The sequence below is a fragment of the Poecilia reticulata genome, linkage group LG13 (assembly GCF_000633615.1).
Source record: "Poecilia reticulata strain Guanapo linkage group LG13, Guppy_female_1.0+MT, whole genome shotgun sequence".
Lineage (NCBI taxonomy): Eukaryota > Metazoa > Chordata > Actinopteri > Cyprinodontiformes > Poeciliidae > Poecilia > Poecilia reticulata.
Window position 1 is genome coordinate 24,835,004 of NC_024343.1, and position 21,386 is coordinate 24,856,389.

Genomic DNA, 21,386 nt, shown 5'->3' on the forward strand with positions numbered 1-21,386 from the left:
GGATGGATGGATGGATGGATGGATGGATGGATGGATGGATGGATGGATGGATGGATGGATGGATGGATGGATGGATGGATGGATGGATGGATGGAGAACAGAAACAACATAAAAACACAACAAACTTGTGTGTATTTTCTTTTCTTTTTTTCAAAATGAAGCGCACAAAAGTTTAATCTTTTTTCAGTTAGGTTTGAGGAACTACAATACAAAAGCATTCAAGATGGAACCTGAAACTACATCAGTGATCTTACCACGCTAATATCGATCCAATAATAATTCCGGCTTAGGGTTAGGGTTAGGGTATTGTCAATGATGTTGATGTCGATATTGTCAATATTTTGGATCTATCCCTCCACCTCTACAATAAGGCACTCTGCAGGCGTTGTTTGATGTTACAACCACAAAACTCAATTTGTTTGATTGAGATGTAGTTTAAAAACACTGTAGTTCTGAACGTTTTACACTTAAACGCTTTGAACTAAATCATTGTAGCTGTATGTTTAGAGTTGAATTGTTGCTTGAAGGTTAACCTCCCAGTCTTATGTCTTCCGTTGCCACTACAGACCCACATCATAATGCTGCCACCTCTATTTTTGCATTAGAATTGGTGTTTTTTGAACTTCCTCTCAACTTTCTCCTTGACCTGTGTGAACTTCTGCACCCATCACAGAGCTGCTGTATTTATTCTGACTTTAAATCACACACAGGCGGAACCTGTTTACTAATAAGTTACCACGGAAGAATAAAAGATAAGCACTCCTCACTTTTCAGATTTTTGTTTAGCAACATTTTTGAAAACCATGTATCATTTTCTTTTCACCTTACAACTATTTGTTTCATCCCGTCGTTCTTTACAAGACCGAAAAGAGTGACGGTTTGTAGGTTGACCCATTTGCAAATAACGCAAAGTTTTCTTGGGGCTGATGGGAATCTTCCTCCTGCCTCCATTCGTATTTCCTCGCGCCCACCAGGGCTCTAAAGATAGCCTCGCAGAGCAGTTGACCGACGAGGCGCAACATCTCCTGGAGCACAGATCCGCCCAGCTCTCCCTCCGATACAGGACCGCGTAACGCTCTTTGAGTGGGTGCTTAGTGGTGCCTATTCGGATTTACAAAAGCCCAAATGCCCGAAGGTTTCAGCGCTTCCACTAGATATTATTGATATTTCACAAATCTGATGCCGTTTATAGAAAGCAGGACTTCAACCACGTATGGAGGTGCAGGAAATCCGCGCCTCTGCAAAGCTGCGTGAAGTTTTGGAGGTGGGGGATGTTACTTGTTTCAGTAACTTTAACGGGTATTCAGTATTTTATGTGGGAAGCATTTATTTCAGTTTTTCTTCTTTATGGGCTTAACTTTAGAGAAAATAGATATTCAAGTTTAAGTGGGAAAACAACAATAACAACATCAAAATCCCAGAGGATTTTGTGCGTAAATGCGCAGTGTGCAGAGATGAGGAAGTAAAGCTGGGGGGGGGGAATACTACCAGCCTTCATCGCAGTAAACACAAAAAGGGGAGATTAGATCTGAGCTGTGTTATGTGTGACTGTCAGTCAGACATGTTGCCCTTCTGATTTTACATTCTACAGGATGGGGATCTTCGGCACCCACTCTCCTGCTGCTGCGCGCACTCAGCCGTGATTTCATAACACATCCCAAGCTGCGGCAAAACGAGCCTGAGCCCACGGAGGTCCTCTAAGCTCCCCCGTTCGTGGCATTTACCCGATGCTGCAGCGCCACCGGCAGGGCAGCCACGGTACTTACCAACTGATGGAGCCCGTGGGAGTTCGGGGAGAGAAAGCATGTGGCGCTGCACAGCGTGTGGCTGCAGAGCGAAAAGCAGAACATGTGGAAGATGTGATTATCAGAAGCCTTTGCGATTAATTACAGAGCAGCTACTTATTTCCTTTCCTGCTCTTTGCTAGAGAGGGAAATGATGTCATGATCCACTTTACTGAATGTCAGGAAGCATGTTAAAGATTGATCAGCATGCTGTAAACAGTCAGTGAGCAGAAATCCTGGTTTTCCTTTTTGATGCTTTTAATCGTGTGTTATGCATTACATTAAGCCACCTACTTTTAACTGGTATTTTATGTAGTAGACCAACCAAGTAGTACACAATTGTATACTTGAAGAAAAATAAACATGGTTTCATAACATTTATTTGCAATTCAAATTTACCTCCAGTCAGAAGAAACATGTTGGTAAAGTTAAAAGATCACTTTAAACCCAATTAATTTGGGGCTTAACGGGATCGTAGAGGGCAGAGATGAAATGACACGGCTCCTGCTGGAGACCAAATAAGTAATCTGTTCCAAACCTTCAGGCTCTCATCGCTGGAGATAAGAACAAACTTCTAATTAATGTTTGGATTTTTATGAGACCAAAATTCAGAGAAGATGCTATTATAGATTTGAGAAGTAGATTAAATCTGGTGAGAGAGGCTGAAGTTTTGTCTGAGAGGAATGTTGCTCATTCAGCGTTCAACCATAAGAAAGATGATTAAGCAGGAAAATAAAGAAAAGTCGTAAATAACTGGACGAAGACTTACTGTACTGTATTTTACTTACTAACATTGAATGTGAAGTCTGGTTCATTAAGTCTGGTTCATTTCTAGAATAATTCGCTTTGTTGTTGTTTCTTAACATACATTGTTTTTCTCTCCTTTGGTGTTTACGCATCAGTGAAAACGTCTCTGATGCTTTCCTCCACCGTCTCATATCTGACTGAGCCCCGGTGTAAAAGACAAAGATCTGAAACAAACACGGTGAGGGCCTCTGGCCAGGCTAAATGAGCACAAGGTCCAAATCAGGCTTAACAAACTCCAATCCCTACCAGATGTCCAGAATAATTACCACAATCTGTCACAGATAAAAATAGACGGACTTTAAATATTTTTGCATTATTAATGGGCTGCAGTAGTGATATCATGAAAGCACGCCGCCTCAAACCTTAATTAGCACAGCGGATATTGGAGGAAGGGATCAAAGCTAAGAGGAGTGATTCTTGGTCGCCTGTTGCATCACAGGTTGGAAAATTGCACGTACTGCAACAGAAATCCTACTACTTACTGATCCTACATACATTTTTATCACATTGACAAAATATTTAGTAACACAGATGTGGTTTATATTAAATAAATGTGGATTAGAGGAAGTATTCATCCAGGCTCAAATTCATGCAAGCCTGAATTTGAGCCCACTCATGTTTGGATGACTGTCTCTTAACATTTTCACCATGTTACTCGTGTCACAGTTTCAAATTAATTACTTAATTATCTAGCAAACTGTAAATATTTAACTCTAATGCTGTTCAGCTGGATAAAAAGCGCACAGCAAAATAAGCATTTCATATCAGTGGAAATCATTATTGATTTGTTTTTGTTGTTTTAAATTTCTGAAATGCTGCCAAACTGTTGATATGACCTCACCTGTTCCTGTAACAGGTCCTCTGGAGCTGTTGTGCTGATTTTCTCCGTTAATATGCCACACTGCTGTTTTTTTTATTGTTTATTGTAGGTGGCAAAACCCGTTGCCGTGCAATTTACTAAACAAGTTGTTGCCGGGTAACCAAAAATGAGTGGGTTAGTCGATGTCACCCACCTTGCTTACCTCATTGTGAGAAGTTGAGCGGCTAACGCCTTTCCTCTGCCTACATCCCCCAGAATGCTGTGTCGTTCTGGATCAGAGTTCAGTGAAACTATTGAAACTTCTCTCAAACATATTTGTTTATTGATATTGCTCATGTGTCTATCGCAATTCTGTTATTGATATATTGCCCAGCCCTAGTGCTAACCAAAATATTTGGTGAGCAAGCTCAATATTTAGGTTACAAACTAAATTTTAAGCTCAAAATTGGATATTTAGCTCCTAGATTCATGCCATACATGCCATGTTGAAGTCTGTTGGACAGACTCCTGTTGCCTCCTCTCATGCCTCAGAGCCGCCCAGGCCGGTCAGTGGAGGCAGTAGAGGTCTAAACTCCTCGGACAGGGAGACAGAAGCTATAAGATGAAGGTTCCCTGTGTTAGCCGAGAGCTGTAATGTATTAACAAATTTTTTTTTTTACATTTCTGATGTTGGAAATCTGAACAATGTAATAGCTTTACCTGATGAAGCCAGGTAAAGCTATTAATGTGAGTAAAAAGTTGTGTTTTCATAATGGATCATTAATCATATCAACTTTGTTGTCATAAATTATTTTATTAGTGAAAAATAGAGACGCAGCAAGTTCCGAAGTAGCCAATAAATTAACAAAGAAAATTTTATCACCACCTTATTCTTTCTGATCAAAATGCTTTGCTGGCAGCAACAATTCTGCACTACGCTGGTGTAATAGCCCCCTGCCTCACCTGGGGAGGGGGTCTTACATGATCACGGTTAGGGCCAGCAGCAAACTGAGGAGGCTGCTGGACAGAGCTGATGAGGTCTGAACTGCCCCAGATCTGTTGTTGGGGTACACAGGTGGTATGGGCCCCCCATTGCAGTGCCTCAGGTCGGCCCCCACGCAGGCAGCATAGCCCATAGCGTGGGCAATGTAATTTTGCTCCTGGACTCCGCTGAAGAGGTGAGCCATGGGTCCACGGGCCAGCACCGCTACGTCCTCCCCGCTGTGGGTGGTCGAGTCTACGGGGGCGGCAGAGAGCTGGACGTAGTTTTTATCATCTGCAAAAGAAAACATTTACAGAGAATGAACATGTCCAACCTGCAGGAAAACAGCTGAATTATCTGCCTGCACACTGATCAAGTTTGACTTATCACATGGTTTTCCTTTAAAAATTCTTCTGGGTTTTTAACACCCACTGTCAGCCATTAAATATTCAGGACGGCACAGAGAAAGAGAGAGAAAAAAAAAGGCCAGAGAGGATTTTCTTGAAAAACTGCACACAATCCGTGGGCTGCACAGTGGCGCAGTTGGTAGAGCTGTTGCCTTGCAGCAAGAAGGTTCTGGGTTAGTTTGCATGTTCTCCCTGTGATTGCGTGGGTTTTCTCCGGGTACTCCGGTTTCCTCCCACAGTCCAAAAACATGACTGTCAGGTTAATTGGCCTTTCCAAATTGTCCCTAGGTGTGAGTGTGTACACATGGTTGTTTGTGTGTCTCTGTGTTGCCCTGCGACAGACTGGAGAACTGTCCAGGGTGACCCCGCCTCTCGCCCGGAACGTTAGCTGTAGATAGGCACCAGCACCCCTCCTGACCCCACTAAGGGACAAGGGTGTAAAGAAAATGGATGGATGGATGATGGATGGATGGAACTGCACACAACCATCTGGGTCAAAAACGTGATTGTAAAAGTTAACTATTTTACCAAAACCAAACCTACAGTAATAGCCAATAAATTTGAAAGTGTAGTTAGATGAGTACTGTTTGTCAGATTCAGTGTATCTTCTGAAATAACCTTTAAGCTTGTAAAAAACACACTTTTATTCATATTTCTGATTTTAAATAGTGTCATATTAGTCAGATGTAAAAATCCAACTTTTATTGGAACTTGCTGCAGACATCAAATTCAAAATGCAAAGCCACAATAAAGTTTGTCCATTTGGACATTAAATATGTTGTCTTTGTAGAGCTGAACATAAGCTGAACAAGATTTGCAATTCATGGTATCCTGACTTAACATATGTTTCTGCTGCCTTTGGTTGGATTGTTACATAAAATCTGAATACAACCTAAATAAAAATACATTATGCTGTAAAATGTGAAAAAAACATCTTGTAGGGTAAAGTTAAGTACCCTACATGATTGTACCAATACTTCCTAGAAATATTGATACAATACAGTAAATATTGGGTAAATGTTGGTACAAAAATTTACCGTACAACCTTAATTCCAACTTCACTGAAATTGAGACTGTATGTTAAGTAATGTATTATTTTCCACTTCACAATTATGCACCATTTCTTGCTGTCCTTTTGTAAAATTCTCCGTAAAACACATCAAATCTTGTTGTAATGACACAAAATAAAGATGCAGATGTTTACAAAGAACTGTAGTTTTACATAATCCTGTTTAGTGTGGCTAAATTCTGTAATTAGAATCCAACTGCTCTATAAATAGTGATTGAGTCTTACTGGTGGTGACATTTCGAATGTCAGGGCGCTTGCCGTTAATGATTTTGTGGCCCGGTCCATTGCCATACATCAGCGTAGTGTAGGGTAAAAAGTCTGTACCCCACAGAGGAGATTTACCTGGAAAACATGACAATAAACTTGAATATTCTGTGTTGTTTCCACATGCACACACAGCGGTTATGAAAACACACGAGCACAATAGAAGGAGGGGTTTGCAGATCCCCAAGGTGCTGCAGAAGGTCTCGAGCTTGTTGAGTATCTCGGTGTTTCTCTCCAGATGAGCCATTAGCCTGGCGAGTCTCCCTGCTGATGAAGAGCTTAGAGTTTCACAGTATCATTAATCACTGCTGTACTGCTGGGAGAGGAAAGAGGAGGAGGGAGAGGGAGGGAAGAGGGCAGGACAGACGTAGCTGAAAGCTGGAAACTGCATGAAACAACCACACATCAGTAGGCCAGTCAATAAAAGCAGAAGGCTGATATTGATATTATTGTGGGAAGCATCTTTTAAAAGGGAAGACTTTGCTCCAAGAAATCCTCAAAATATCAGTGCTGGGCCGAGGATTTTGTTGGAAACGTCTTGAAACTTCACTTCAGGTGCAAAAAAGTTTCTCTGTGATTCAAACAAGACTAAAAAGCAAGCGCTTACAGCTCCGTGGAGTTATATAAAAGTAAGAGGAGTACAGGTGAATAAAACAAAAAACACACAATAAGAAGCTTTGCAGAACCAGAAAGGGTGGAATAAACAGGAACCTATACCACTGGTTTTACAGCATCACATTTTCACCTCTACTCGAGCTTGAAGCGTATGTGAAATATGAAAGATATTTAAGAAAACAAAAACAAAACAAAACAAAAAAAAAACAGGTCAAGCAACAATGCAGAATATAAAAGCCACCTAAAGCTAAAGCATCATAGAAATGTCAGTAGAGCAGATGTGAGAGGAGTAGTTAGAAGACTAAGTAAACTGTCCCTCACCCAGGGATTTAAAAGTTTTCTTTGCTCAGCCCAGAGTTCACCAAGTGGTGAATGACCCCTTGCTACAAAAATTTTTTAAGTGGAAGCTAGAAGGTCTAGGGAGAGATTTCTCTTGACCAGTTTATTTATAAACATCTCAAGCATCTTTTAGGAAAGTAACTTGGTTGTAAGATGCTGTAGTGAAAGTGCTGGTTGTGATTGTCGCTGGAGTAGAGATGTCGCCGTTCTCACTACAAAACTCTATGAAAACTTGATGAAGAATTATCAAATTCAGCAGTGAGTTTCTTGGCATTCAGGCTGTTTGGATTTTTTTTATTATCAAGGGTTGTTAATTTTACAACCAGGATTTGTTTTCATGTCCCATGTTTGTCTGTTTCAATCAAACTCCACAGTGGAATTAACATATTTTTTTATAAGTTTGTGTATAAAACTATTTAAGATCCTGAAACATTACTACTGATCATTTTCTGTTTATGCTTTAAGGATCCTTAACAATTTGGCTAAACTGCCATTAAGTCATTTATTTATTGTTATGGTGAGTTTGACATCTTTTGACATGCTATTGCTTGGGGAGATTGTTTGTGTCATTGGTATGATTTTGTTTGTATGTAATTATGCAATGTCCATTTATGAATTTATTTATTTCTTCTATACATTTAAATCCAATTTATTAATTTGACTGTTCATTCACCAGATAATGAATCTGTCAATTTAAGATTTTTAGGTTTCCTAGCTCTATAACGCGATGGAATTTTCTCTTCTATTGTGTGGCATTATCTCCCTGTAAGCAGAAAAAGAGGAGAGAACACTGAATGCTGAGAGCTGATGGTAAAGATGTTAACAGCATGTGAGGAAGGTAGGAAGACTCTCCATCAGGGGAAGGTGAGAAACAGGGACGCACTGTGGTCGATGCTTGCAGACAGGTAGAGAGGAGAGATGAAGAGACGGGAAGTGACTGAAATAGAAAGGAGAGGAGGAGAGAGGCTGCCAGCCATGTGTTTACCTAGACTCCTGTAATTGCAGGAGAGAGAAAGCAGAAGAAATGTCAAGCTGCAGGTGGCTGAAGCACTCTGAAGCTGTGAGGAAGCAGGTGCTTGTGCACACAAAGACAGACACCTGGAAGGGCCAAACGAATGGGAAGAGACGCGCTTAAGTGGGAAACGAGAACCAAATGTCTCTGCAGACTCAAACTTCAAAGCAAAAGTTTAAACCTAAACCTGCAGACAAAATTCAAGCTGAAATTACCCAGAATGCTCTGCCCTCGAAAGGGGAATCCATTGAAGGTCAAGGGGTGGGAGTGGTCGGCCGTCACTACAGTGAGAGTTTCGTCCTCTTTTGTGAGTTCGAGGCCCTTGGCGATGGCGTTGTCGAAAGCAACAGCCTCGTTGAGGGCCATGTAGGCCCGGCCGGCATGGTGGGCCTGGTCGATTCTCCCCCCTGGACACACGCATGACAAAGAGGCTTACATGGGAAGCTTCATGTAGAGGGGAAAAAAAGGCAATGAAAAAGCTAATGCAGGTGCTAAATATAAAAATAAATGGCTTGTTTTTAGCTGAGCTTTCTCCTTTGCCTTTGTTTACAGTTCTGATCTTAATGCTTGACACTAAAAAACTAATCATGAAAAAGAGAAACAGTTAGTTGTACAATATCATAGTGGTCTCACCAGCATATAAAGACAAAGCATATGCCGCAGATAATTTCCTTATATCTTTATTCAAAAATTGTGAGGCAAGGTGTGGTGTTTTGAATTTGGTCACAGCATAACTTGTGTTTTTATTTCTTTTTGGAAGCTGAAGGCTGGGTTGGGTAGCGGCTGAAATGAGACAAGGTTGAGAAATGGCTTTTTAAATAACAGTAATATTCTCGTAAGAAGCCTAAGCTATCCCCAGTGACCTTTGAAAGTCTAATACAAATGTGTGCCACATGCTCAACCTTTTCTTTGTCAAAACTAAAATTGTCAATGAAAGAAATACATGACTCATTTTCATTCTGATCACACAATAAGATGCCATGCCACATAAATCCCAGCCCAAAATACAGGGAGGTTTGCGGTTGTAACATGTCAAGTGAAAAAAAAACAACAAAAAAAACTTCAAGGGTATGAATGCTTCACTTTATGTTGGAAAGAGAAGTATAGGCCAGGTGAGAAGTTGAGATCTCTGGGAGCTGTCAGTGACTGGATGCACCATATGCCTGCTTCTATTTCTACATTTGCCTGTTATTTATAAGTCATTGTGAAGACATTCGGTCGAAGCGAGGCATCCCCAGGCAGCTGCCTCAGATTAAAGGAGAGATGGATGAGGAGGCCAGCGCAGCAGCCGAGTGGAACAGAAACACATCAGCGCCTCCACGCCAACCCCCACCCCACTACAGCACACGCTGCAGCAAACTCATTGAGCTGTGGCCAGAATCAATGTCAAGCCACCAGATCTACTGCGGGTACATTGTCCTCTGAAATGATGCATTGTGGAAGTTGGAGATGAAGCTGATGGCATGAGGATTGTTCTAAACCCCCCAAGATTGATGGTAAAAAAATAAAATAAAATAAATATTGGAAAAGTTTTGTATTTACTGTAATTCCTAAAGCCTTTAAAGGGGCAGAATTATGAATTTTTCATTCACAATGTGCCATTTGATAATAACTATGTAATCTTCAGTTGATATAAAATGCTGTGTTTATAAAAGAATTTTGACTTTGCAATCAAATTAACGCTGTGAAATTGGGCCTCTGTCTCTTTAAGAAGCTCCTTTTCTTTCTAACGCTCCACTTTCAGCATGTCATCAAAACCTTTCTCCAATAGTCTTTAACAATTGCTTTTACAAATTTTAGACTGAGAAGTAATTCACATTATAAGCTCTCAGACTAGCAGTTCCATCAGGTATTTGCCAATTGCTGCTGCAGCTAGTTTGTAGGAGTGAGTGGGGGGTGATGGGAGACGGGTGCTCTGTAAGGCGGAAGCTCAGCGGAGACTGCAGATCCAAGCAGCTTTGGGTAAGACAGCGGTGCTTTGTGAGAGCAAGCATTTAGGCGCCCCGATTCAATAAGATTCAAGGATTTTTCGAAGATGGATGAAAGAATCAAAGTGGCAGTCCAGGTATGTTTTTGATGAGGGAATAACATTATAACATGATGTAAAGCTCAAAAAAGTTGTTTTTACAAAATATTGCCTCTTTAAACAATTTGTAAATATAAGAAAAAGTGTATTTGGTACAAAAATAAAAGGGATTATTTGAGCAAGATTCACCACAACTTATAAACCATTGCCTCTTACCCTCCACTAGCAGGAAGAAACCTCTTGGGTTTTTCTGCAGGATCCGGATTGCTTTTTCTGTGGTCTCAACAATAGACGGATCAGTGCTGGGATCCCTCTCCACCTCATAACGCAGATCTCCGGGTTCAAACAGAGCTGTGAAGAGACAGCATCAGAATTACACATTTCCAGTTTAGCCTGAGAGGAGGCCGAGCGGCACGGTTTTCATCCCGCTACCATTGTTTTCAAACAAATATGAAAATATTAGAAAATAACTCAATAAAGCTGTTAATGCTCTTTCTGTCGCTAATGCAGAGCTTTCCTCGTGTTTTCATGATTTTAAATCATATCATCTGATGATAAGCAGCAACTTTCCAAAATCAAACTTTAAAGAGTACAGGATGCTAAGAGGACACATCTGCGAAACATGGGCAGATGTTTCCACCAGCTGATCTAAAATCCTGTTCATCTGAAAAACTGCTGGGATAAATAAGCAGATGGTTCTCAAAAAAATCAAATCTAGCTGCTCCAGTCCGCTCCGGTCCCCATCATGAACAGCTTCCATTTGTTTTACATTACTGAAGCATCTGAAAGCCTACGCAGTTTTCCCAGCATGTGGCTCGGGGACTTTTCTGCAGCAGCCCGGAATAAAAGTAAACATCCGAAGAATAAATGTAAAAACACTGATACAAACTCAAATAGGCATATTTTAACATTTGCTGCATTGATCTATATTTGATAAACTAATGTCCCGAAGTCAGGAGTGTGACTACAAAGTAGGGCTGTAGTGATACAATAATCTCACGACACGATACACGATACACAATATTCTGCTCACGATACGATATATATTGCAATATTCAGCAAATGATACAATTCAATACACGTTTGCGATTTTCTGAAAGATTTTAGAGGGACAGAGTGATTTTGGTGACATTTTGCGACTGTTATAAAGTTGGATTGAATTAATTTAACTGAAAACTGATTAAAAGCACCAACTACACAATACCTGGCTCTGGTTGGACATGGACACAGACTTAAAGTCGACAGCTGGACAAAATGAATCAAAGAAGTGGTGAGAAAACATGTTTCTTTTAATTGAAACAGTAYAAACTGTAGCTTACATGCATTTGTAAAGTAAATAAAGTGCTCCAAGTACCCTGCTCTGAATAGTTTGATACCTTTTTAACCTTGACACTTCACATCTGAATGAATCACTCTTAGCCTGATGACCTAATCACTCTCCCGGCGAAGCAAGCAGTGAGTGAGCAAGGTGACAGTTGGATGTTATGATACATGCGGATGAATATAAATTTTTTTGTAGGAAAGAAAATATCGATATATATCGCAAAATCAATATTATTACACAGCCCTACTACAAAGGTAGATTATTCTCTTAATTTGAGTTAAAACACAATTTATAAGGAAAGAAAAACGAACAACGGGATAATGTTTTACATTATTAAAAAAATATGCATATATGTTCATGAGGAGGGTTTTTGACTGTTTTTCACAATACTAGTCTAAATGGGGGAAAAAATCTAAATACCTTTTGGCTAAAGCAATCCCTGTTCTGTATTACGCAATCAAATATTAATACTGTCTTAGCAAACTACAGAAGCAGCTGTGATCATTTTTATATTTACCCATAACTATAAACTGAAATTTAATGTAGCTTGTTATTTCTTAAAAACATCTGTAGATGAGTTGAGTTTATGAGTATTCAGGACTGGCACTAGGACATGAAAGGAGTCTATTGAAACCCAAAGACATCAGGACCAAAATGAGACGCTTTCAACATGAAAGTTGTGTCTGCACAAAGAGAGAAACGTGTAATAAGTCAAAGGTGAATGGAAAAGTGAGGAAAAAAAGAATTACCCATGAGGTAGTCGGTGGCTTCAGGGTCAACAGCATCAAAATCGCTTTTATTCCACACATAGTGGGCTACCTGGAACACACAGACTAAGAAACTTAACACTGTAAAGAAAAACAAGTTGTGTTGACAGGTGAACTTTTTGATCTTTCTGTTTTATAGACATTTGTTTAATGTAGTTTAAATTTAACACAGCTGAAAATCTTGTGTGTAGTTTTCACTGTCAGATCTCCTCTAAATAGCTTTGGGATTTGAAGTCAGTTCAAGTGAGTTTTTGCTCTTAAAAAAATACAAACAGCACTTTTAGTTCTGGTCTTCAAAAACATCACATTTCCATAATGATTCCATCCAGGAGAAAATTCGAATGTATTATTTTGAAAAAACAAAAGCTGATCAGATTGTCTCTCCCTGGTCAAATTGCATACAAGATGAAAAACACATTTGTCATTTTTGAACAAAGTTTTTCAAAGAGCCTGCAGGTCTCACTTGACTCCACATACTTTGTTGCTTTATGTTATGTTGGTTGAAGTATACAGTTTGTATATGTTGCTTGATTTTAAATACTGGACCTTTAAAATAATCGTGAAGATATATTTTAAGACTGACTTTCACATATCAGAGTATTATTTTGGAATCACTGCATGGCTGTTAATGTCACAGATACCTAGTCATTGAAAGAATTATTATATTTACCCTTTTGAATTCATTTCCAAAACTTTGATGAGTTAGATGGGTGTGTTTTGTTGATGTGAGGGTTTTATTAGTTGATCTACATGTCAGCTCTAGTTATCAAAAGGTCTACCTTTCCTGTTTTCATGCTCTGCCACTCCTGGATTAGGTTTCGTCCATCTCTTCTTGTGCCCCAGGAAGACAAATCCAAGGAGTATTCTGGGTCTTTGGTGCCCCGCGGTGTCATGTACTTTCTGCCTCCACCAATGATCACCTGAGAAAAACCACACACATTATTATTGGGAATCCTTACGTTTTTACACACTGAAACTTTTAAAGAATGAATCTGTTTAAAAAACGTCCATAGTTGTAATTTCTGGCACAAAACAACGTACATCAATGTCTATGTTTTCGATCAGCTGCGATGCGATATCGGTGCAGTTGTCCGTCTTGGCTGCATCAGGCAAGTCTGCATCGCTGTACCACGTCCTGCTGGCACTGTGGGCGTAGGAGGCTGCTGGGGTGGCGTGCTGCACCCGTGTGGTCGTTACAATACCAACAGACTTACCTGCAATATTAATGCAATTGTGTTAATGGAGTTACTGAGTAAAATGATTAAGTGAAGAATGTTACCAAAACTGCAGAAACATTTTATCCCAGTTTAGGTTAATATTAAAAACTGTTTAAATTCTTGTATCCCCAGTTAAAAAATACATGGGAGATAGAAAAAAAACATGCAGGCTTCCTAAAATGAAAAGAATTGCAACGCAATATTGACCCTCATTGTCTTGAGCTTTAAATATCAGCTGGGCATAGAGAAGCCCATAATGATCAACTTCTACTACTACCAACTATTCCTTTTACTAAAGGAGGGCATCAGATAAAATCTGCCATTTACAATTAGCGCATTTATTTTAAAAAACTAATTCCGTTGTTTATTATATAGTCACACTTTCAACAACTCAGGGATTGGGAAATAATCCACAAATAGCCAAAATTAGAGCTCTTCCTCAAGCTATTCTGACTATGTTTATATTTATATCTGACACTTTAAAATGTCTTGTTGACTTTTGTGTATTTTAGCTGACAGTTAAGTCTCACTACTCAAGAAATGTCACCTCTACATGTCTATGAAGATATTAATAGTCAAAGCTAATTTAGAAATCAGTGTTATTGGTTAAGGTAATACGACTAGAGAGACTTCCATCATTCCTGTTTCCTATTCCTCCTAGTGTATCAGAAATCGGCATAACTGTAAAAACAATATTTTCATAGCAGCATCTTGTTTTGAAATGAAAACAAGAAACAAGATAGGATATGTATGTTATTTAGTTCAATGTTTTCATATAAACCCATGTTATTGTGGAAGAATGGCATTTTTGCTGAGTGTTATTAAATCATCAGATCTAAGCCATGTAATGCCAGCTGATGCCAGGTCCACAGACCGTCATTTATTTGAGTTGCCAGTGACACCTACATTTATCTTCGGACAGCTGGGGGTGCTTCTCTGCAGAAGTTCCTTCCCAACAACTAAATGAAGTCTCACGAGGAACATGGCTTGTCTGCAGGATGTTTTAATGATGCGCTGCAGAGTCCTTTTCAGGTCAAAGACTAAGAATAACATCGGTGTAGCAACGTCCAGGTATTAAAACCACAGTATAGACCCTGGAACTCAATCAGGGTCAAAGTGCACATTAGAAACAGCTGAGCTAAGCTGTAAACCAGGCTTGCCGCATACCTGAGGGGTTTTCTGGTGCAACGGCGCAAATCCGCTTCCTCCACAAAGATTTTATTTTACTTCTGAAAGCTCTTATCTACTTTTTATGTGCATGTTTCTGTTGTTTTTAATAGACTTTGTCCTAATGTATACTCATTTCTTCATTCTTAATTATAGTGAAGCTCTGAATATCTTTAGAGCTTCTCCAATTCAAGCTATTTTAAACATTTGAAAAGATGTAGAAGGGCAGAAATACTGAGAGTCTGTCATCAGATTGTATCATAGTCGAATATTATTTTACCCCGTTCACAATAGAAATGTCAGTGTATAAGATAAAACAGATAGAGGAACTGTGATTGAAACTACTCCCTTTTTTTTAGCTTGTTTTTGCACTGGCAGAGCCATAATTTATTTAAGTTTTCTTCAAAAGCAACGATGTAGGTCACATTGAGTCATTTTTGTTGTATCAGCAAAGTTGGAATATTTGTTCTCTCAACATAAGCTTGAAATCTGGGGACAGATTGTGCTTTAAGCTGTGAAGGCTTAGAGAATAGGACGGTATTTTGTGTGAATAAAATTATTGAAGCACGAAGTGGGGTCCAGCTCCCCCTTGCGGTAGCTGGAGCACACAGCACTTTGACTGTATTGAAGTTATTAAAAAAAAGAGAGTAGCCAAGAGCTTTGTACTTTTTCATAAGTGGAGATGATAATAAGCATATTGCTCACTGTAACACTTTCATCAACCTTGTGTCTTCTGTTGCTGCAGCAGAAATGATTATATTTGGGACTTTTAGTATTATTACAAAGCAGCTCATTTTGGTAATGTGTGATGTAACTGGTTAGTGTCTTAACTTGAGTTCTTCCTTTTTTTTAATGATAATCACACATATGTAGTGATGTCCTTTCCAAGCTCTGAACATGTCTACTTGTTGCACTGTTTGCGAAGCTTAACATAAGGAAATGTTGAACCTGGACACTGGATTATTCCTGAAATCAGTAGATTGTCTTCCATCATTTTATATGTTGTTCACTTTCAGTTGTGCCAGAAAAAAAAAACATCTCTAGAGCAGCAGTCAAATAAAACCACAGAAAACAAACTAACTGTGAACAACAGTAACGCAAGTGTAGTAACTACGGTAACTGAATATTAACTGCCTCATGCAAAAATCCACTGATTAGATAAGTATAATACACAAATCATATTTCTTAGAAAAACTGCATTGGTACAGTAAACCTGCCCTTCTGTCTTAACCCTCCAAATTATAAAAATAAATCTTGATTAATTTTCTAGGAAAATTATGGGGTAATTATGTTCTCAGAAGGGTCAAGGTGACCTTACCAGCATCTTTGGCCCACTTCAGAATGGAGGTGACCTCATTCCCTTTCTGAGTTCTGCAGACGCCGTTGCGAGTCGCCGCACTGACTCCGATGGTGTTCAGGTTGGTTTTTACTCCACACAAATACGCCGTGGCCGTGGCTGCACTGTCTGGGATCTGGAAGTCTACGCTGTAGGTCTGCACAAAACACACACCGCACTGAGCTGTAGTCCTGATGAATGCTGAGGACGCATGTAAACCCCATTTAGATATTAGTCAGGGTTCATGTTTAACGTTTAAACCAAAACGTTTCGTCTAGTAACGGGGTGTCAAACTCATTTTCATTTTGGACCATATCAAAAATCTGAATGTTCTTAAAGGGCCGGTTGTGCCAGAATATATTTATAAAACCAATTAGACTGTTAAAATGTCTATAAATAGCTGCTCCTCTGGGATTGTAATTGTTTTGCAGATTTTTTTGGTGCCAATTTAGAAATATTTGTAAAGAATTTGTATAATATTTACGCTAATGTATGACGTTAAATGTGACTTTTTATTACTCGCTGTGTCATTCACGGACTATTGCTTGACATCAAGTAAGACTGAGGCAGTGGTCTTTTAAGCTCAATAGTTTTGACCAATTTTGAGATAATTCAGAAATCAGTAGAAAAAACGTGGACTTTGTGTGAATTTTGTAGATTTGTGAAAAACTGGGAGCACTTATGATTTGGGGTCTAGAGGGCCACATAAAAAGCCAAAGCAGGCCAGATTTGTTTCCCGGGTCTTGAGTTGGACACGTGGTCTAGCAATAGAGGAAAAACTGTAATTTACAGGTAGAGACCATGAGGTTTGTATTCAAAGTCTCCTGTTATATAATATGGGTATTTTTATTCTTTTAAAAATTTTCCTATGAGAAAACATTGTGGATTTTTGCTGCTGCTGGGACATTTTTGAAGTTGTGTTCAAAACAGTTCAAAACGCCATTCTATGTATTTATAGTGTCTTAAGAAAACAGGACATCTCCATATGTCACTGTGCTGTACAAACCTTAGCCAGCCCCACGTGTGGGAAGGTGTCCATGGTCATCACTGTCTCCTCTCCGGTCTGGTCCTGCAGCTGCCCCTTGAGGATTCGGGCGGCAGTGTAGGTTGTAATTCCCATTCCTGAGGCACACAGCACAAACGTCTGCATGCATTCCAGAGGAAATAAATAATTCACACAACCAATATTCCAGTGTGTTTCTAAATATCAGAGAAGTTCCGATGCAGAAGAAAACAATGGGGGAAGAAAATAAGGAAAATACTGATTCTTCATGGTGGTGGCCACATCTGTTTCAGACGGGTTAATTAGCAACTAGTCTGGAAATGTCTGGGATTCTTGAAACTCACCATCCCCAAGGAAAAGGATGACATTCTTGGCAACATTGGTGTTCAGTTTTCTGTCCAGGACTGATTGTAGAGTCTGCTTGGCCTTTGACCTCCAGAACTCAGGGTTCTCCTCCTCAACTGAAAGAAAAACATGCACACGAAACTGACTAATATTATTTATATTGTTTGACATTTAACATGGTATTTTTATGTTTTTTCACACAAAACCTTATGAGGGCTACATTATGCAGCTGTAAGTTTTAGAACGTAACCATCACAAGTACCCAAAAGATGAGAAATAATCGACATCAATCATCACAAAGATCAAGTAGGTAAATAATTCTGTGTCCTCAGGAAACCGGGAGAAAAGAACAGCCTTTTGGTTTTTTTTTAATAAACACACAGCATTCAGGGTTTTATGCACCGTTATGGAGAAACAAATAAATAGAAATAACACAACTGAGATTCAGTCTGGACTTATTTAAAGTTAATAGCAGCTTATGTTTACATATAAGCTCTGCCCTGAGGAAGGAAAACCTCTTTGAGACTGTAACGGAGTTGAGACTGGAATGTTTAGATCAAAACTTTAGAAGATTTTTATTAGAAAAGTATTCACTCACATGGGACTTATTATAAATGCATGCCAGACATTTATTATTTTTATTTGTGAAAAATAAGGCAATAAAAAGACAACAATAACTTAAAGGTTTCACTCTCCTCTGAAGGCGTTTGTACAGTTTGTGGTTTGTACAAAAACTCATCTGATCAGCATTCTGGAGTTAGGACGGCTTTTCTGATTCCTAGAGATGTGATCAAAGTTATACCACAGAAAAAAGTTGCATGAAACAACATAAAAGTAATTCATTCTCATCTAACAATTTCAAAATGAGATCAATGGCACCTAAATGTTATTATTAAAGTTTTTTTTTTTTTTTTAGTGCTGACAGGGATATTTCAGAAACATTTCAAAGTCAGTGGAAAGCTGAGATAAAAAAGGTTTGTGGCTTGAAAAGAATGCTACAATTTTCTTTCAGTGCCTCAATCTACATAAAGCACCAACAGTTTTTGTTCTGTGGTTCTCCCAAAGAGAACAAAACATTTTGACGATCAAATTTTTCTAAATGTTTGTTAGAGCAAAATATGTCCACCAGCTCCAGCCCAGGTTCTGCTTTGAAGAAACGTCAAACTTGAACGTAAGGGAGATCAGTGTGAGCAGAGAAATCCTCCGGGACCTGAACGTGCGCGTTTGTAGCAACAGCTGTCACGTCTCACTCTCACACTCTCTTATCTCCTGCCTACATCTCTGTGTGCTGTGAACAGCTTGGTACAGCCATGCACAGTGAATGCTGACAAAGCTCTTATACAGCTTTGTGTTTGCCAAGCTAAAAACATCTTCAAGCAATCTTGTGAAGGGAACAGTGAAAACTCTCAAGGATGAGGAGGAACGTGAGACCTGAAGAACTCTGAAGGGTAAGGAAATGAGTCTGTCATCTGCCTGAATCATCTGTCATTCAATATTCAAATGAAACCTTAAAACACTGTGAAGAAAAAAATTGCAAAAAAAGCTCATTACTGAACTTTCGAATGTTGCCGAAATGTTCTGCTCTGAATGAAAACATTCTCACTGGGACCAAGACATGAGTTCATGTAAGACTGGATGAGTTTTAAAGTGAAATATGATTAATAGTTTAAATGATCATTTCTGATCCAAATATAGGATGTTATTAGCAATCCAGAAACAGATCCAGAGCTTGACGCAGAGCTTGGCCCAGAATGCAAGCCAATCCAATGTCAGTATTTCACTTTTTTAATGAATTCAAATTTAAACTTGATACTTTTTGAAGATTTCGAGTAAATATTTCAAATTTATGCAAATAGTCAATATTTACAGCACTAACTCCTCCTCTCCATCATTTCAGCAGTTTACTCTGTCTGGGTGTCAGATCCTGACTTGTGGTGATCCGTTCTTAGTGCTTGAAGGTGATGAAGGATGCAGAGTTCTGCTCATCTGACTGATCTTGCCTGAGCATATTTTGCAAATCATCACCAAATTTGTCTCTGGTTTTTTGGTAGAAGTTGCTCCTGGATAAAGTTTTGATAAAATTTCTTATTCATGATCATGTTCTTGAATTATGTCAGGATGCTTTATGTATCAGGACTCAAACTAACACTTTTCTTACGCCAAATGTCCCAAACTCCTGCTGCTTCTGTCCTGGAGCTTTCAGCAGAATTTTGTACAATTGTTGATATTCTTCTTGGACAAAAAATGTTTTCCTTGCTGCACATCTTGTCATAAGGCCATTTTTCAAACATTTCTGTCTCACCGTGCATACAGATACACTCACCCCCAACTGGCTGCCACTGTGAATCAAGCACTGATCTGTCCATCCTAAAGTTGTTTGTGATCTGGAAAGCTGCTGGAAAATTGTAATCAAGGATGCCATTTTGAGGCTAACAATTAGCAACAAAAGAATGATTTGAAGCATATATACCTGTCCCTTTTGTCTGTTACGCTACTTAAGACCTACATCAAATTCTGTTGGGCTTCCTGACCATATCCATGCAGAAATCAGTTTTTAGGGGGCTTATATCTTCTGTGCCGACTACATGAAGGAGGATCATTATTAAATCACTAAAGGTATAAATAGGAATGAAACTGAGTTCCCTTTTCCATGTTTGGAACGGCAGACTGAAGAGAAGCCGAAAAGGTTGTAAACAAATTAATATTTTAATAAGTTTTCCGCACAGTTTCAAAAAGAACTGAAAGATATCTATAAAAAAAACTGTAAAGAGTGTGTGGAGTAGCCAAAATGTGAGGAAAAGAAAGTCTGGTGAGAAAACACATCCCGATGCCATAAATCAGATCAGAGACATTAGAGAGTTGAATAATAACGTATCTTCTTGGTCTTACCCTTGGCTCTTGACGATCCCAGTGTTACCAGCAGAACCAGAGCAACAAGGGCCAGTCTTGTCAACTCCATGGTCAACTTCTCAAGCTGCAGATCAACAACTGCTGCCTTCCAGAAGATCAGCCCCGTGACTGATAGATTACTTCTCCTCAGAAGTCTTTATCAGGATGCCATAAATTCATAAAATCTCTCCAGCCTGTAACCACTGACTAAGAACACCAAATTGCTGGATGAATTTTTGTTTTAGTGTTTATAAAGTCATTATTTATGATGCTGAGCTAAAGTTCAAGGACCTGCAATTAAACCCAGAACACAGCACTTGAAAACGTGTGTGTGTGTTTTCCAACCATAAATGCATTCTATCTAACAGAAAGTGCAGCGAGCCATAAAGTTATGTAAGTGAGAAGCAGAGTCCACCGGGACGAGGCTGCAAGCTGGAAGCCCTCAACCATCTATTTTCAAATGAATACATTAAGGTGAGAACAAAGCCCGTATTGACCGTCGTGTTTTTATTCGATTGGTTGTGCCAGTTCCTTCATCTCTGACACAGACAGTTAAAAGTTGCCCTGGAAACAGATGCAAACCTGTGCTTCAGTTTTAATTCAGCAGATATCGTCACGCACTGATAATGAGATATTTATATCAGCTGTTTTTGTTATCCAATGCTCCCTGTGAGGACAGTGAGAACCCTCCCAGTTGTAAATGAGCGTGACCAAAGCCTGCTGGGGTTTTGTTAATACTGGAAATGAATTAGCGGGGGAAAGGGAATCATCATGACAGATTTCAAGACTGACAACTACAGTGTTTCCCAAATGTCTACATATACATATTTTAAACTTTGACAAATCATTTCAGAACTTTTTCCACATATCCTTTGACACATCCTGCACAATTTAACAGAAAACTTGTTGACAATGTCTGATAACAGTAAAGAAGCTGCAAGAACAAAAAAAAACCAACTGTCGATCTTGTTCTTCTTGTGACGACGGTCCACTCGATTCTTCATACATCTGGACAAAGAAGTCTCGTTGCAAGAAAGACTTTTCTTTTTACACAAAACACCCTACATCCTCTGTAGGTTTGCAAAAAAAATTTCAGATGATAGATTAAACAGAGTTTTATGTCACTTTCAAAGTGTTGTAAAAAAACAGCAATTGCCCACCTTTACAGATTCACGTCTTTTCCAAAGTCATTTGCTGAAATGTGAATTTCCCTCTGGGGTTAATAAAGTATATT

General features: G+C 39.2%; 1 protein-coding gene across 1 annotated transcript; it reads right to left on the bottom strand.

The window, feature by feature from the left end:
• Positions 1-4,190: 4,190 nt before the first annotated feature.
• Positions 4,191-20,585, bottom strand: alp3 (alkaline phosphatase 3). The gene is made up of 11 exons (XM_008426192.1): positions 20,153-20,585; positions 17,263-17,379; positions 16,922-17,037; positions 15,898-16,072; positions 13,237-13,409; positions 12,975-13,115; positions 12,178-12,247; positions 10,321-10,455; positions 8,294-8,485; positions 6,074-6,190; positions 4,191-4,666 (listed from the first exon to the last, which is right to left on the bottom strand). The coding sequence occupies exons 1-11, from the start codon at positions 20,220-20,222 to the stop codon at positions 4,368-4,370; spliced, it is 1,605 nt and encodes a 534-aa protein (XP_008424414.1). The 5' UTR covers positions 20,223-20,585; the 3' UTR covers positions 4,191-4,367.
• Positions 20,586-21,386: the final 801 nt, after the last annotated feature.

What these genes read in the sequence shown, in the direction of transcription:
- alp3 (XM_008426192.1), bottom strand. Translation starts at nt 20,222, where the DNA reads ATGGAGTTGACAAGACTGGCCCTTGTTGCTCTGGTTCTGCTGGTAACA. An exon ending in CATCCTTTTCCTTGGGGATG is followed by an intron (nt 17,038 to 17,262) that starts GTGAGTTTCAAG and finishes TGTGTGCCTCAG; the next exon opens with GAATGGGAATTACAACCTAC. An exon ending in CACACGTGGGGCTGGCTAAG is followed by an intron (nt 16,073 to 16,921) that starts GTTTGTACAGCA and finishes TGTTTTGTGCAG; the next exon opens with ACCTACAGCGTAGACTTCCA.